The sequence below is a fragment of the Orbicella franksi genome, chromosome 6 (assembly GCF_964199315.1).
Source record: "Orbicella franksi chromosome 6, jaOrbFran1.1, whole genome shotgun sequence".
NCBI classification, from domain to species: Eukaryota; Metazoa; Cnidaria; class Anthozoa; order Scleractinia; family Merulinidae; genus Orbicella; species Orbicella franksi.
The window spans coordinates 7,079,328-7,098,009 of NC_138150.1; the positions used below are offsets into that span (position 1 = coordinate 7,079,328).

General features: G+C 39.7%; 1 protein-coding gene across 5 annotated transcripts; it reads left to right on the plus strand.

Annotated features, from left to right (window-relative positions):
- Nucleotides 1-261: 261 nt before the first annotated feature.
- On the plus strand, nucleotides 262-15,911 carry LOC145489248 (uncharacterized). 5 transcript variants are annotated; one of them, XM_081468205.1, is made up of 6 exons: nucleotides 262-2,677; nucleotides 4,228-9,794; nucleotides 10,966-11,044; nucleotides 11,873-11,917; nucleotides 12,664-12,720; nucleotides 12,992-15,910. In XM_081468205.1, the coding sequence occupies exons 3-6, from the start codon at nucleotides 10,984-10,986 to the stop codon at nucleotides 13,966-13,968; spliced, it is 1,140 nt and encodes a 379-aa protein (XP_081324331.1). In that variant the 5' UTR covers nucleotides 262-2,677; nucleotides 4,228-9,794; nucleotides 10,966-10,983; the 3' UTR covers nucleotides 13,969-15,910. The 5 variants fall into 5 exon arrangements, with proteins under 5 accessions (XP_081324331.1, XP_081324330.1, XP_081324333.1 ...); XM_081468204.1 differs by having other exon boundaries at nucleotides 262-707; nucleotides 2,590-9,794; XM_081468207.1 differs by having other exon boundaries at nucleotides 262-707.
- The last annotated feature ends 2,771 nt before the right edge of the window (nucleotides 15,912-18,682 follow it).

The window sequence follows — 18,682 nt, forward strand, 5'->3', positions numbered from 1 at the left end:
TTGAGGAGTACAAATGAAACGACCAAAATACAAACAAAAGTGAAAACGTTCCCATTGGCCAGTTCGTTACTTGGTAAGGACAATCCTGAAAGCGGAAAAAACTTTCCAAAAATTAGGTTCAGTGACGACACCTTATAGGCCTCTTTTTTCCTCTTTAATACCAACACGGAAAAAAACAAACGATGTAATGAAGAAAACAAAAACCAGAGAATGCAAACAATAAATCTGAATAGAACACCTTAAAAGCGACAACGTACGGAGATAAGTTTATTACGATGATCAAGGCAACGGAAATAGGATCTCTCTGACCTATTCGTCTGAGGGTGCACGTGTACTTTCTCATCACAACTGGTCGATTCTACTCTTTCAAGCAGAGTTTATAATCTTGCTTTGGAACTGGTGGAATTTTGATGCCGTATCCTCATTTAACGTCTTTTTTTACCTTTGATGGCGCGTAAGAATCACTGCCGAACAAATGTAAAGACTTTTCCGACACCAAGCTGGAAAAGTCACACAGAAGCCAAAGGAATGCTAATAAAAGGTGCAACGACGTTCTCATTCACATGATAGATATGCGACATCTACATCAACTATCAGACTCACGAATTTTACAAGTGTTTGCCTGAATCCAAGAAATGTATTTCTCTGTATTAAATAAAGCTGCGACGAAAGACTTCAGGCAACGCACCCACTATCTTGAAGAAAAGGTAAGTAAAATTTACACGAAACACTCGAACTATTTCTCGACGCAATTAATGAGAAAATACAAGTACAGCATATACTGCAGCATTTAATTTTTTGGCTTGTTTCGTCACATTACCACGTACCCCCTCCTTCCTAAGCCTCACGATTGAAATAAAACCCAATTGGGGGAGGAGTGGGTGGATTGCACTGTTTCACTTGCCTAATGGATTTGTTGCTTTTGTTTTTGTCCTTTTTTTCTTGAACATCTTACAAAGGGCAAAAGAGTGAGAAGGACAGTCACTAATGTAAAACAAGGGACAAGTGGTTATTGAGGGATACAAAGATATACGCGTTCGAGATATTTCAGTTCACAAGCAAACTCAGAATTTGCGCAGCTAAGTGTTTGTATCTCATTTATCTTTTAAAGCATCGCAGTTACCTTGATATTTTTCTCGCAAAATTGAAAACAAGATAAGGGAGACAAAATTGAGTGCAATTCAATGCTGGGTACGAATGATTCTAACTGCCCTCGATCAGGAGTACTTTGTATTTAGCCAGCTCAATGTAATTAAAGTAGTTCGGGAGAACATCCAGTTTGGTACAACGAAACAAAATAAATAACATAAAAACACATGATATTATTCAACGATAATGAAAATTAGATTACATCCCTAACCATTCCAAGAAAAATAGTGATCATAGCCATTGTTTGGGATTGCATTCATTTCTGCCATGCATTTGATATTGACCTCGCATCTTTCCGTGCTGTTGCTATGAATCACCAGACATTACGTATATGTTTTCCTGCTGAACTCACATTAGAAACACATTCTTATTGTATAATTTACGTCAAATAATAGTAAAATATAACAGCTGGAGCAAAGGGTGGACGATGAATAACTAGTTAAAAGGAGAATTAAAATGCTTGAGTTGCAAGTCTAAAGAGTAAGGACAAGGCCGATATCAGGTGATCATTTTCGACCCTTTAAATATACATTTCCAAGTGCGGTGGAGCATCACTAAGAACAAAGAAGCAAACCGGAACTTTTCGTTGCCTCAAGCTGTAAGTATTGTGCCAATTGTGGTGGAAAGTGAGTTCAAAACATCTTTTGTATACAAAGCGGAAAATTTTGCTGTTCCTTTGTTCTCTCCTAGCAGTCAATTTCCAGGCGAACAATAACGTCAGACATGTCTTTTAAGTTGTTATGTTCTAAAAGATTTTCAAATTCCACAACCATGAATAAAACCGGGAACGTCTGCTGCAAGAGTTGCTAAACTTTGCTTAAATTCTGGCTACAAAAACGTCCAAATTCAAGTACAAAGTGACTCGAAAAAGGGCCCAATTCGAAAAGGCTGTGTTCGTTGTTTCCTTACGCACAATTGCACAACATTACAAGGTTAGATGGCATAATGGACTTTAAATTTTAAAAGCTATTACTACTTCATCTCTCATCGAGACATCTTTATTATGTTAATGGTATATCGCATTTCTTATCAACAAACATCGCCTGAAACAGGAACTTTTTCATGCCCCTTGGCTATTAACACCACAGGAATATTGTCATGAGTCATTTATTGAACTAATTTAATACAATTGTATTTTAATTGCAATTCTGCAAAGTCGTCTGAGCAGAAACAGGAAAATTTCGTCTACCATAATGAATTTAAGAAGTTGTTTTTCTGTATTTGATCACGTATTTGATCAATGTCTTGTTTAGCCCAACCTGCTTCTGCATGTAGTAAACATATGATTGAAACAAGAGAAGTGATACTTGATTTAAAAAACCTGACAACGTTGGATATTTATTTAACATGCACAGAATTGTTTCACGTTCTGCTTCATATATACACCTCAAGGACGAATGCATAGTACTTTAAACAATGTATTGCTTGTTATATTTAAAGGAACCAAGCCATTCCTGCAGTGGAAAGCAGTAGACTAGGTGCTAAAAATACAGCTTATGTAGATGCTTTGTCCAAGCCCATGTTAGCAGTGAGTATAATCCACGTCAACAAGGTTATATTGACGTGGTAGTGACGCATATTTGACGTCGAAGAGGACACAGAAAAAAATAGCCATTTACAAATAAAAGAACTTCAACACTTGAACATCAGAGAACGGCTCAGTTTATATAAAAGAAATTGTACTTCTTTTCGTGAGTTTACTTCGCGTACCAAATCAAATGCATTTGCATATGAACGGTGATTTTAAAGAGGGGCATTAAGAGCCCTTTAAAGTTATTGATATGCAAAGCACTTTTTAATGGCCATTCAGGTATAACGTTTTGAATTGCAAAAGCACTTATAACCACAACTGAACCTGTTCACTCCAACACGATCTGTTTTCATGCTCGATATCAAAGGCTTTGGAGTAATTGCATAATTCAAATGACGTGCTTGCACAGGAAAATGTCCCTTTCATTACGTAATGCATCTCTTGCCCTGTCGAATAACAGCAAATAACGTGCTTAATTCTTTCGACTGCTTTGATACGTGCAGATATGAGCACTTAAAACATAGAGGCAATACAAAAACACCATGCCGCGGAATACACTACTTGTCACTGATCCCTGCAGCCGATACCACTGAATACTTAATATTCTTATGACAATTTTCGATATCGGGCGTTATTTACTTAAGCATCAGTCTAACGACCATATAATACTGCAGATTTGCAAATACTATGTTTTATCTTTTAGTTATCTTTTTGTTTTTCATTCAATCTCGTAAAACAAGCAAGTTGAATTTTTGGCAAATATTTTGTGTCGACGTTATTCGTGGAGTCACGTCGCTGGAGGCAAAAACTTAACCTCCAACCAAAACCAGAGATGAATCAAACCATAAATCGAGGTGTACCGAGCTGTTCCTCACAACTGCACGCGTCCAAACGGTCGAAATCACACAACTATCGTGCATTTTGAGTACAACAGAATTAAAGTATGTTTCCCGAAAGCAGCTCTTTCACGCAAATCCACACGACCAGGCGTATTCACCCCTTGCCGAATTTGACGATTTTAGCAACATGATTTGCATATTAATATTCAATCACCACCGTACAAAACGTGACTTTTCAGCGATTGAGATACGTACACCAGCCTCGTTAGACCATTGATCAGCCACTTCCAGTGCCATTTCGGTCAGATGAGGTTAAATTCCAAAAATGTTTGACGTCAAATCTAGAGGAGTACTACACTTAATTTCAACTAATACACCATTAATCCGTCAGGTATCTGACCATGGTTTCATTATCACCTGCTTCGAAAGGGTTATTTATGAATATTGACAAAGACCAGTCCTTTTGCTGTTTCCAAATGATATCTTCAACAAAAAGAGATTTACGCACACTAAACCGGCAGAACTCAGTCATGCAAATGCCAGACACAAGACTTACTACAATTAACTTTACATCTCTGCTAGTGAACAATTCAAAGTGACTTAATGAATATTCATTTGGTGTATTTACATACAGTCACTGAACGGACTTTGATTTAAAAAACATGGAAATAAAGGTGAATAAAAGTCCATACTTCTTTCTTATTGTAGACTACTTCAGAAAAAAACTTTTCCGCGCCACTCCCAGACAACAGGCCTCCTGTGGACCAGGTAAAACAGGAGAACTTTTAAAAGATTCTCTGAAAAAATGGAAAAGAGCAAATGTTCGAATCATTTAAAGGCGCGTGCTACCGCAAACACGGAAAAAACGACTCTATTTTATCGTCATGGTAACCACAGCTGTCAGTCATGCTCGTTATTGAAAAGTGGTAAGAATTCCGGGTCAATCACACGGGGTTGAAAGCTGTGCAGGCAAGTATTGGATCGTGCAAGCCTTTACCATAGTTAGGAGCGCCATGAGTTAGCGGAGACCAAGCACTCATAGAGGTCTGCATTTCCCACGAGATCAGCTTATTATACCAGGGGAAGCGGTAAGTTATTGCTGCGTCTGCGAACCGAGGAAATAGCCTTTTCCTTTTGCAAGACGTAAGGGTAAAGCTGAAAGGCCCGAAGACCTTGCTTGAAATGGTATCTCTACAAGACACAAAGAGGAAATACCACTCTCACTCCATCGAAATTAGAGAAATTCTGTATAATAATGCGAACAAGGTGCGTAAAGATGTGGGAGCAGAGCTCAATTGACATTTCCACAAGTCTCTGATTTAAACCTGTGCAAATAAATAAGCCTGTGCGCAACAGCGACTGTTTGTGTTGATGATGCGGGAGGTACTGTGTCTGCTGAAGGAAACAGTATACTAACAAGATTCGGACTACCAATCTCGTTAAAATGTCGAATACAACAAACGTGACAGTCTCTGCACCAGGTTCAAAAACGGCAAGGATTAATCAAAGACAACGGGCTGAGACGGATGTGCGCGAGCATTCACTATCCGGTGACTGCATCGGTTTACACGCGTGATAGAGACTCTTAGCGAAGGATAAACTAAAATTGCACTGCATTGCTACTAACTGTTTCGACCTGGTCTGCGAGAACGACGAGTGACAACTTTATCACTAATTTCTCAGTTCTGCAGCAGCGTTGTAATGGAAACACTTAAGACAAAGCCAAGTTCATTGAAGGTCGTCAACATCCAATCAGTCTTCAAATATCAAAATATCTTTAATATAATATAATTATATAATATTTCTACGAGCAAGGCAAACAACTGCTCTTTAACTGTGTACATTTACAGTATATAGGATATCCGGAGGCGGGAATAATTTAAATGTCACGTGGCCTCGTCTGGTGTACGTTTTGTCCCCACGTGGGGTTGGGGCACGGAATTTTGTATTTCCCAAGACATCAAAAGCTAAAGGACGCTGCAATTGCTTTAAACTGGCATAAAGTTTCGATATTCACGAAAACTTATAATTACGTGCTATGTTGGGGCTAGATTTCAACCGTCGAAAGCTAAATGTTGTCGAGAGTTGGACACTCCTCTAATCTTGCTTTGACCATTCCGGTTAAAAATCGATCTGAATTGATCCTCTAGTTCCTTCCTTTCTATAACAGTGAAGCAGTTAAATGCGCACAAACAACAGAAAATTGGCCTCTAAATAAATTCCTCAGCTACCGACTGATAGCTATGATAAGGTTCGGAATACAGACCAGTCTCGTCCGGTACCTTTTCGGGAAATGGGAAATCATTCTCATTTTAAGACTATACTCCAGCATGCAATAAAGATCGACACAAGAGTACAAATCCAGTGACTGTTAGCTGACTGCTATTAGATGTTCGCCGGGAAAAATTAGTCAACATTGGTGTTGAACTGTTGATTAATTCAGTCTTAACGAAGATCAAACAAACGTTTCCGCAGACAGTTTGACCGAGAAGTGGGCTTTTCACAACGGCTAAAGTGCCTAGCCTCTTTTTGCTGTTCCTGAGCAGTCAATTTAATTGTATTTAATGTATTGATTCTCTTGGGGCTGTCCAGCTTTACAAACAAGACCGCATTGAGATGCGTATAAAAGTGCATGTGTGACATCGGTGTTACTTTCTTGGACACAAGAAAACCTTCCCATTAAGGCAATTTACTAAACGTTTTATATATTTAAGAGCAGTCAAACTCTACTGAACTGTGATTATCACGATAACTTCTGGATGAAGAATTTATTTTCTATTTTTGTAAGCAAGATGAGAGAATTGTTGGACTCCATCTTGAAATCAGTCATGTATACCGAGCAGAAAACTGCTTCAAGTCAGACTCTTCTAGAGAAATTATTTCTTTTAGGTTCATAACAGTCAGATGACTTGTAAGGCCTTTATTCACGAAAATCTGCATGTTTTCCCGAGGTCTTACTTGGTATTATAAGAAAAAAATTAAAATTTCAGAATATGTGTCATGAATTAATTTATGCAAATAGCTCTCCGGTACCATACTGTCCGCTCCTATGAAGAGCTCTGCGGCCATTTGGTTCAGTTTAAAGATTAACATAGAGGGAAATCACGAACAAGTCTTTTGTTCCACCCACACTCTACCATGCGAGAAACGCTATCAGTTAAAATGAAGGCTATTTTGCTTAGAGCAAAAATTCAAGCAAATGAAGTACGTAAGTCTTGACGCAGTTGAGTGGGCCGTTGAATATTCTGTAAGCTGAGAACTTTGAAGGTCAACAGTCAAGTTTGATTGTTTTGAGGCAGTTAAGCGTGGCCCGTTATGATGGTACTATTGATTTCGGTTCTCGGTTGCCGACTGTTGCCGCGCGCTGTCAACAACATAATACTCCTACGCAGGAGTCAGTTACAGGACTATTAAATATCAAAATAACCAACATCACGAAAGACTGCAAAAACAGTGATTTCTCGCGACTACCACTGCAGCTATTACATTAGTTCAGAAAAGCTGAGAATTCAAAACGAAAACGATAACCTGACATACTGAAGACTACACCAGTTGTATTGAATCGCTCATGTTCGTTTTCAACGCTCACGTTTTGCCAAAAACCCGATGATATTGCTTTTAAACTACTGCAATAACTAGCTCTTGAGTTACAAGAGCCGGTTTACTTGAACAAATAAAAAAAAAGCCGAGTTAACCGCACAGAAGCTAGAGGTAAGAAAACATTTCAACGTCCTAAATTGTTATTTTTGACTGCATTGTTACACGGAATTTCGAAAAAGTAGTTTTACTTAGATATACTTGAGGTAGCTCGAGGAATTTTTGCAATTTGCAGTTACGTGAGCGAAAGTCCGTATTCTCTAATATCTGAAAACCAAAGGAAGCAGAAGAACAACTCTTGAAAATTATACGACGTGTTCAAAAGTGAAAATTGCGATTCTGCAAGAATTTACTGACCGTGGGAAATTCTGCTGTTTATAACAGGAACTTTTTAAATGCCCTTCAGCTATTATTCTGGTTGTTAAGAAACATCACCGTTTATCATTTTTGAAGTCTAGCGACAAAACCTCAATTCTCATATGAAATAGGTGAGGGGTACTGCTTTTGTAAATCACATTATTTCAGTGACCACCAATTTCAGTGATCACATAACGGCAGACGTGTTAACAAAAACAGTGCTCGATATCACTAGTAACAGTGCAATGCTAATTAGACAGAGAATCTGTGATTTTAATTAAAGAAAAGAAGAGAGAATTCATGTCTTGATCCAAGTTAAGAATATCCTAAGGCTCCTTTTTTTAAGATTCACAGGGTGTACATAAAAATACGACAGCATCAATAGGCTAGAATACATTCTTAGCTAAAATAGCTCTTTGGTGCCCCATGCAAGTACCACTAGTTCAAATAAATCACTGAATTAGCTGCCACTTTTGTACTTTTTCCGCAACGAGAGATATTTTTGAAGCTGTTTACGTTTGTAGTAAAGGTATCAATAGGCTAGAATACATTCTTAGTTAAGAGTGTCGTCTTCATTAGACATACGACAGCATCAATAGGCTAGACTATATTGTTAGCTAAAATAGCTCCTTGGTGCCCCGTGCATGTACTACAAGGTCAAATGAATCACTGAATTGGCTGTCTCTTTCATACTTCTTCCGCAATGGGGTATATTTTTGAAGCTGTTTGTAATAAAGGTATTTCTGGGAATGCGACAAGTTTTGGTTTCACGTACTGGGCCAAAGTTCGATTCAACATACGTAATCATTGACATACGACATTACACTAGACAGACGGTACTGACGTTTAGACGGCTTCCTTTTAGGGAACCTGATGAACACAGAGAGTACAATGCAAAGGAAATGGGATGGGAAGGAAAATCACTCGACTGCAATCTTATTTTGTAATGTCAATCAAAACGGGTTGGCTCTCTTTAATTCGTGCTATTTTGTACAGCGCAAGAACTGTTCCAATAAAACAGACCCATTTCCCTGCATTTCTCAATTTGAAGTCTTAACTTCATCAATAACAGGCTTCATTTTGGCGGGAATTTCGCAGCCGCCCACTCAGATGGCATATTAACGTCATCCGTGACGACAGGCACAATTAACAAGCAAGATACCACATCGTCTGCTAATCAAATCACGGGCAACTCAGGGAGTTTAGAAACGACTTGCAACGCAATTTTTCAGATTTTCTGTTTAAAATGAGGTTCGAGCTATCTTATCTCTTTACTGATTTTTTCGGGCCAGTGGAATCCAACATTAAGGAAGAACAATTTACACAGATCTTCGAGCACTTGATTGGAATCAGTCAAAAGCCGAGATAAGACCTTTTACAGACTTCAGAGGAAAAAATTATAAAAATAAACTCTAAACATCGTCGATTTAGTCGATTTCTCGTAAGCGTTTTCGCTCACATACTTTAGATGCAACTAAGCGTGCAAATTCCATTGTTTAAATTTCATTTCAGGGGATTTAAATTCTTGTCAAGCTATGTATCTTCAAAGAGCTATTTTACTTCAGCCTGGGCCCTGCGATTTTGCACGAACGCACGTGGTCGAACAGAGTGCATATTACATCAAGGAGCAGCGACCGACCGGTTTGATTGCCATCGACTGGCTTAACAACACAATCTTCTTCAGAACACGATAACACCGTACATTTGGCGTGACAGCTAGCCAATTTGCATAAAGGGCCCCTCACGTACACCGCTAAACCCGGCAATTCTTGTAATTATTTTGTAGATCTCGGGACAAAAAAGCATTAAATATTGAGTGCGATTTAACTGAACGTGTGCCATCACTGTGGGGAAGATTCGACACATGATTTTACGAGTGCTGAAGAGCCATCGAGCGGACTTTACATATACAGTGAGGTTCTGAATGAAAGACTTGCCCTCGTCCGTTTGACGTCATAATCCATTGACAAGTTGGATTGCCGGATGTCATAACAACCATTGGTGGTTGCGCTTTGCATCATATTATAATCACAAATGAATGAAATGTTTTTAAAAGAGGATATCAAATGAGCTTAATTACAACGTGCCTGCACTGGGGCAACATCACAGCAAAGTCAACGAGATTACTATCAACGGCGCTCGGCGCTTGCAGTCAACGAAGACCTTTTTAAGACAAATTTAAGTCCAGGAATTCAGAAAGGAAGAAAGCTCCGAAACACAACTGCTGCCGAATCCTGACCTCGGCATTTTCACGAAGGACATTTTTCCAGTTCCATCACTTAAGAAGAACTTTAGCAATCGACTCACACTTCCTCCGCCAGGTAAGTGCCATGCGCACTAAGGCTGGTAAACCAAAGAATTTTATTTTTCTTACAAAGGCAAAAAACTGTTTCCTACTATCGATAAAATACGACTTAGAGAAAGAAACGTGCTTTTATTCCATTGCTGTGCTGTTTTCAAGTCCTTAGGAACAAAACAAAAACTTCAGCTGGTACTTCAATCGCGGGAATGAGTGGGCCGGGGCTGACGTTAATAAAACATGTGTGGTTGTGTATAGCGTAAGTCGAGACAAGTGGGGGATTTTTAAGTAAGCGTCGCAGCTACAGCTGAGCTATGTAAAACTAAACTTTGTGTTGAATATTTAATATGCGGAGGCAGAACTTTTTTTTTTCGTGTGGGCCTCCGGGCGGCTAGTTTTATACAGTATGATTAGGAACCCTCGAGGGAGCCGCTTATTGTTTTTTTTTTTTTTAAACAATGCTCATCGCGCGTTGCGTGAATCTCCTCGCGCGACTTCCGCGTAGCGCAACAATTAGCATTAATTCAATCTATGAACAAAATTAAGGAAGGTATCGGTTTGTGATCATAATTGCTATGAGTTACCACTCGGCCAGCACTATTCTGTAGAGAAATTGTTAACGGTACAGTCTCGTTAACAGTGTATAGTGGAATTATCTTAAAGCCCGGACGCGTTCTGAACATCGCAGGAAGTACTTTTATTAAAAATCTAAGATAGCGTCCGGATACAGCGCTCTGAGTAATATACTACCTCAAGCTACAGATAGAAAACTTTGCATACAGCGTTACTCAACTGTAATGTATTTTTGGCACATGTAGTATTGCAGATCCAAAATGGGATTGCCTCGAAACCGTTCCCACTTTTCTCAGAAAAGAGCTTCACCGGAAAGGCATCCGGGATCGAGTCACGTCTGGTTAAACCTGAAATGTTATTTTTTTTTTTTTCCCGGTCACTGACGTTTATAAAAGTTGACAAAAAATGAACTTATCAAAAATGCTGGCACAGATGTCGACATTAAATTTTCAAAAGCAAACTACCTATTTTTGTCGATAAATAAATCTAAATTCAGGCTAACAAACGTCACACAAATTTCGTGTGGTAATTAATTACTTAAGTAACGCAATTAATTCGTCTTCCGATCCCCGAGGTTTCTCTTAGCAGTTTAATGACGCTTAACTCGGTTCTGCTTTCAGTGAGTCTGTTTGACGAAAATGGTTCAAGACAGCAGCCCTTCCAGTCCAGTCGATGTCGCTTTTGAGGAGCTCTTTGAAGGTAAGTGACTTGAACAGCTGTCCGGCGAACTAGAAAATTATGCGAGCTTGCGAGCATAAATTAGCTGAATAAATTACCATAAGCGGCTATTGAATTCATTAAAAAATAGTCACGCGACCAGGGCCAGCATTAGTCAACAAAGTTGAGATTATTTTGAGGGTTGAGAAACACAAAAAGTAAATTTACTCCATGACAATTTTACTGTCTTTGACAAGTAATGGACAAGGTAAGTGTCTGGTCGCAAAATGTGCTGAAACACGACTAGGACGTACATATTGGCTTGAGTAAATGTATAAATAGAACCGAGTCATCCTACTGACGTCAATGGTCACACTCCTCGCCGTGCGATTGGCTAACGCAACTCGCACGTGAGAAAACAGTGCGTCATAAATACGCTGAATGGCGTAATTTGTAGTACTTAGAATATCCAAGAGGATGTTGAAAACCGCTCGTTATGTTATTCGTTCGTTCATTCTCAACGCATCGAGCAACCAGTGAGAATCGTCGACTCACGCAACAGGAAAGCAGGATCACCGTCACGGGTAGGTTAGAAACATATAGCGCCTTTTGCGAATGATTCAAGATGCCCCCGCCATTTTTAGAGCGCTTTTAAGTTAGGAAGATGTAATTTTTGGGACATTGTTATTGAAGAGTGACCAACAGACATCGCAGCCCGATCCTCGTGGTTGTAACTAATACGTCAGCCTTATTAGACTTCCCCGCCTACACAACCACCAGCCACTCAGAAGTCTTGTCTAATATTAGAGATTGACAGTTGAATAGGTACAAGTAAGATTCTAATAACCCTGTGTCTCATTCGCTCCACAGTTATCCCTGAGTTAAAGATGTTCACCCCGGCTCAAGTTGTACCAGGTATTTAATTTTCTTCGAAGCTATTTGATAACGATTTTAAAAGAGCTCAGTTTTGTCTTGTAAGTTGTAATTATCTTGTAAACGCGGAAAGACTTTCTACACGCGTGGGGGAGGATAACTCGTGGGTTGAGTAATTGCGCGCGAAATTTTAACAAGTCCCCATTTTATTTTAGTTGTTTTGTTTTTCCTCGCATTCTCTACTGTGGGAAGATAAAAATTCAGACAGCAACCTTCGCTTGAAAAGAATAATATCTGAAACACAGACACCGCATGATTTGAATATCGAACCGCTTGCCAAACAGCGGAAGTTGAAAGCAGTTAGGATTGAAGCCGGGCGAATAAATACACGCAACTGTCGATGTCAATTCGTGATCCACGCACAAACTAAACAAGAAATTTAACCAAGAAAATGCTTCAATCGTAAACTGTTAATTACACCATTTTTCCAGTTATTGAAAAAAAAGATAACAAACAAGGACAGAAATTAAACGTGTTTCCATGCGAGAAACTTGGTGGCGCTGCAAGGTTAAGTAAAAATAGCAACGTTAGCATATTGTTGGAGAAGCGTGGTCTATAAATTTGAATGTTATTTTTTTCTGCTCAGTATTTTTATGAAAGTGAATGTGGTGTTATAATAGCACAATCGAGTTGATAACAATATTGCTATCACTGCATGCACATGGTGGATTTAGTTTCACTTTCTAGTGAACATCACCTTTAAGTGGACTTGTGTTTTAAATTTTCAGGCGCCGACCACGCGGACCAAGATAGGCTAATGGCTGGGTCTCCGAGCCTCGAAGAAGGTGATAATTTACATATTGACTGAGAGGTTAAACCAGCTGGCGTAAAAAAGTAGAGCGACCAAAATGTACACAATTCAGAAAATATACTGCCACTGTTAATTATCCCGCCAAATGAAGGCGCGTCTACGAAACCAGGCAACAAAAAATCTTTAGGCAACTTGCCAATATCTTGTTTCCAATGAGACACAAAATGGGGGTGTAATTACCTTCACGAGATAAAAAAAAAACCCGAAGAATTTAACAGTTCATATTTTTTTATTATTATTTGCAGCTCGAATGTACAAAAGCGAGCCAGATCTGCGGATCAAGAGCGAGCAATCAGAGCCATCAAGTCACACCTCTTTCAGTGAAGTTTCAAACTGGCTCCAGTGCAGTATGCAGCTGGGTGACACGAGGCATCAGACGCACGCGCGAGATCCTTTCCTTTGCGCGCGCGATTCGTTCTCCTTCCCAGAACAGATGGACAACCTAGAGTGGAGGCCTCCGGTGCTACAAGCAATGGCTCTCATCAAACCAGAAACACCCTTCGAGTTAGACGAGATGTTGATAAGCCAGGCGCAGAATGTTTGCCAGCTAGGAACCAGAAGAGAGATGGCTGAAAGCGTCAGCCAATGCAAGGTGTTCATGCCTTCTTTCTGGGATGCACAGCTCGTGAACGAGTGCGAGCCATGGTACGACCATCTCGACAACCCTCGCGAGAAAACGTTCGTGAACGGACCAAGAAACGGCCTGTTTAAAAACGAAAACGCAGGCAGTTTTTTTAGGGACGTCGACCCAAAGAAGGAAGAACCTGACATGGCCCAAATGCTAGAGCGAGACTCTGACAGCCCCGCGAGTTTCTCGAGTGTGGACAGTCCACCGGACCACGCGTGGATGACACGAGGCGTCCCGGCTTCTAGGGCTGATGGCATGAACACATTCAAAACAACAGAACAGAGGAAATTTGTTATGCACAAGAATCACAAGACAACGTTCAAGTCGGGTCGCCCTCGCCTCTGTCAGTTCCTGCTGGAACTTCTCGACAACCCAGACAAATACGCCTACATGATCGACTGGTTGGATAAAGAGAAAGGCATCTTCAAGTTCATCAACTCGGGCGAAGTGGCGCGACTATGGGGGCGTCGACGAAACAAGCCTTCCATGAAGTATGAGAACTTTGCTCGCTCTTTGAGAACCTACATCGCCAAGGGAATCCTCTTAAAGCCACGTAGCAAACTGGTCTATCAGTTCGCCAAGGTAAAGAGCTGAGAGATTCTAGCAAGGACCATACGCCGCGAAAACGACACCAACAGAAAAGCCACTCAGATTCCCACGAACATTTGCGAGTAAACCCCAGTAGTAGTCTAACTGTTTCTCGGCAAAGCGCTGTATTGTTCAGAGTGCAATCACCACAAGATATTGAACTAAAAAATAACGTGACAATCATGATTTCAAATCGACGAGAAAGGACCAGTAGGTCGTGAAGGACTGAGTGTATCAGAGAGGAAAGAAGTACTAATATCTATTTAAGTAGTTAGTACCGACATGCGAAATTCATGCGCGAAACATTCAGCAGAACGATCAGAAAAACATAAAGTTATTTGAATTTCAGAAAAAAAAAAACAAAAGACAAAATTTAATTTTAAATTTCCTGGTAGATAATTAGAAGAGATAACAGTGCGACAGTTGATTCTGTGCGCGCGTGGAGGTAAATCTCGAGGCTTCTGCTTACTCCAATCCGAGTCAATTTCCATGCTTTCCTTTTACATCGAGTCTGTTAGAGAAGCTTTCTCACATTTCATCGAATAATAGGCAACGAAAAATATCTTATAGGACATTTAGGCGTCCCAATCATAGAACAAAAAAACATTAGCAACTTACAACCGTTGTATCTGCTCGAAAACAAAACATACCAATGTTATTTCCCTGTTCAAGCTCATTACCCGGTTAATAATAGTACTTGTTGATAGTTTATTCACCCCACCAAGTCTGCAAAATGCCATAAACGTGTGTGCCAGAAAGCATATCACATCGATACAGTGCTTGCCTAATGACAGTCAAGCGAACAGTATTTACTATGTAAAATACGAAAAGGACCAAGTTACAATTTAGTGATTCTGACCATGTCAGACATTGGGTGGTGTTAGTTAGCGTGTTGTGTTCGAATTTTAACCCATTACAAAGCCCGTTTCTCACAAAAGTTACTCATTCGTTCGTTACCTATCTCGTTCATGTGTGTGTTAGATGGAACAGGTTTCGAAGTAGTTAGTTTCCAAAAGGACAAGTGATTTTGAAATGGAATAAATGTTCTTATCGTCTAAGTAATTCAATTGTGCCAATATTTTAAGGAAAATTTATCTAAAAATTTTATATAAGGTCTTATAAAGTAATATTCAGATTTTATGAAATTAGCGTAAAATATATTGTAGAAAACTAAGAAATAAAATCCAATAAAAAAGTGTGTTAAAAACAGTGTGTGTACTGTTCATCGGCTCCGCCTCGAATGACGAATGAGGTTTACACAAATGGCCGCCAGTTTCAGTCGGCTTTCAGTCCTCTGACAAATTTCGCGCCTGTATACGCTAACTCAGCAATTGAAAACCTGATTATGTATGTGCTCAATAGATACCTCACGATTTCAGGAGCAACAGGCAAGACCATCAGAAATAGCAGTTTGCTACAAAGTCTTGGTCGGATTCTTAAGATTAATCACAAATAAAGCACAAAATTATCACGCAGTTCATGATATGATTATAGGCTACTAATTGCCTCAAACATATATAGAAACTTTGCCAGAGCTCATCTGAACTGATGTCCAAGTGCTCATTCGCTTCAGTGCAAAATAGCACAGGGCCAGAATTCGTGTCAGCCAAAGTGGTACGGTTAGTTATATCGTTATAGTCCCTGAAAATAGAAACTAGATTACTTGACTGACCAAGAAACGTGAAGCTTGAATGCACGATTCCTCGGCAATGAAACCTAGGGCAGAATCGTAGGGTAAGGAAACGCAAATTCGCTTTAATTTTGTCACAATTTAGTAGATATGAATCCCAAAAAAGGCAAGGACCTGTTGGAGATTTCCAAGAAACACTGGCAACTTTCAGTTTCTGTAAGACATCACCCACATAAATGGAAGTTTCTTCCTCCCGGAAAATTTTCGCGTAAAGGAAAATGACTGACTTGGCAAAACCAAGTCGTTAATCGATGCAATCAAGTTTGGCCTTGTAAGTCAATCACGCCATATCATGGAAATATTGGCAAGGTTATACGAGTTTATGTTACTATCATTTCAAGTCAGAAAAATCTTTAAAGGCAGCCAAACTCCGCTTTATTGCAAAAGATTTGTAAATGAATAGCTAGGAACGAAGAGCGTCGCGTGGCTGCTTGCAAATGCGTGGGAGCCACTGACAACTTGTTAATAGTTTTCAAGATAACATAATTAAAATGCGTGGTCTCTAGAACTAACTTGATCCAACTGTAAAACATCAACAAGACATAATGATTATTATTGTCCGCTACCAAAATCATCTATTGTAGGTGCAATGTTTGAAATTTAAACTACACTACACGTAGCTCAAGTCGAATCCACGATACCACAAGCCGCCTCGCATGTGTCACACGCGGGGAAAAAGCGTGTTCAGTTCGCGCGTGACTCCTCGCAAAACACCGGAAGACTTAAGCTCAATGCCAACGCCCACTGTTTTTAATTTACCGTTGCTGTAAAAACAAAAGAACCTATTCTGAACTTGTTGTATTAAAGCACTTTCAATAATATTGCAACGATAAAGACCATTTCGTATTTCCTGTATATCGTTACAGTCCGGATGTGACGTCAATGGCGGATCCGGTTCTTTTTACTTGGTCAGTGAACCAACAGCGGAAGAAGATGTTTCGAACACCTTTGAATTACCAAGTTTGTTCTACTTTCTAATTCAGGCCGTGTCACAGAAGTTCGGTGTCGAAAGCATCGGAAGTAAAACGCATCCGCCTTTGAGAACACCACGGAAATGTTGCTGTTGATACGCGGATTGTGTGACTCGTGGCAATCAGACGAGTCACAGACTTGAAGAAACAACACTGGTGACTAAATAAAGGTGTTCAGTCAACATCACTGCCAATAAAACACCCTAGAGAACTCCTTTAAGAATGACATGTCAGTTAATGTTTGAGCTTTAGTTATCCAATTAAGGGTGTGAGTTATTATGTGGTACCATCTACCAGTGTGTTTAAGATAAACATCATTATATTTTCGGATAGTGGGTACTGTATATCGAAAATAGGAAAGGACGGGCAGGAATGTGGCGTTAACAAGCGAAAATGAAGCCTCGTGCTATATTGTACGATATCTGACAGTTGACACTGCGAAATGTCGCTTAGTGCCATAGATACCGAGAGAGGCTTCGATTCGTTATTATAGCTACTTAGAAACTGCGTCAAAACTTCATTGGTTGAATACAATACATCTTAGAACAAAACGTTACTAGATAACATATATTACGCACAGCGGTAAAACACGACCAAACACGTTTCGGAAATTCAAATCTACACGATAATTAATATGCTGCCCGGAGGGCGCATTCAGCCTACACCTGCTTAGCTGCAAATAAAATTACATAAACCCACAGGTTGAGAACCGTAGAAGAAAGAGGAAAGCCGTTTTAATGGTCTTTACGAGACTAAAGGCAGCAATCTGTGAAAAGAAATCTTAGATGCAGCGCACAGCGTCATCCTGAGATACGATGCGAATAAAACTTGTCACCCGCTAACGCGATAAATGGCTTCTCATGCCACGGTAATTTATACTTGTGGTGTTATTTATAAAGAAGCTTTATTTAACAGGTGTTTGACTTACATGAAAAACGAGAACAGAGCAGAATAACGTTTCACTTTGACCGCAAATTTATGCAAATTCTGTCATTGAGCCCCCAGCTACACCAGGCCAAGCATGGCGGAAAGGCTTCCGCTTTTGGAACCATGGCTAAATGTGTCCTTTCGACTCGAGCGTGAGGCCGCGTTGCATTCATGAATCATGGCATGCAAGGTCACATACCATACCGCTTGGTGACTGGGAAAATCTAAAAACAGCAAAGGAGTGCCCTGAAAGAGGAATTATTTCATGGCCAAAGCATGTTGTTCCTGTTTACAATCGTTAAATTATCATAAACTTATCACTCGAGGGGCTCTTAATCTCCTCAAAGCAGGTGTCGTGACTCTCGTGTCGTAATTTTAACTTTTCAAGGGTACTAAAGGACACTACAGAGGGCAGAAACAAAAACATACATTCAAAATGATCCACCCGTCTTCTTTAATGGTGACGCAGATCCTACGTAAAACTCGCACGAAAACCACAAGCGAGTCTAACATGGACACACATGCATGGCGATTCATGAGGTGATGTTCAAATTTATAAATTTGACTAGTGTATTGTGACTAAAATGTCGCATCATTTTGAATTGAACTTGTTTGAGTAACCGTTTGTGAGATTGGAAACGTGGTGAACGAGTCTTCGTGTAGACTACAGATTGCCAAGATTTACTCTACATAAACAGCTAGACGTAATACTGCTGGTTATATCTGAATTTTTCTAAATAAAAGCACTTTCAGAGACATAAAATTTCATGGTTGCTCATTAAATGTTTATCAAGAAATTATACATGTAAGATAAAGCCTTAATTATGACAGGGCTCATCAGGCACTACATTCGGTGCAGGTTTCCATTCATTCAAGTCATGCAGTCCTTTGAAAAAGACAACTTGAATAACCTGCATAAAACAAATTGTCCCAGAGGAGTCTTAAACAATTACATTAAAAAATGTCACGATACGTGGCACAAGCTACGAATGAAAACTACCGAGGGAACCCATTTTGAATTATTTGGCCAGTTGTATAAAAGCAATCAGTTAAGGATAGGTATTCTTTCCCTCAGTTTATTCGTAAGTGATTTATTTTATTCTTATTTGTTTTTCTACCACTCGTGGATACA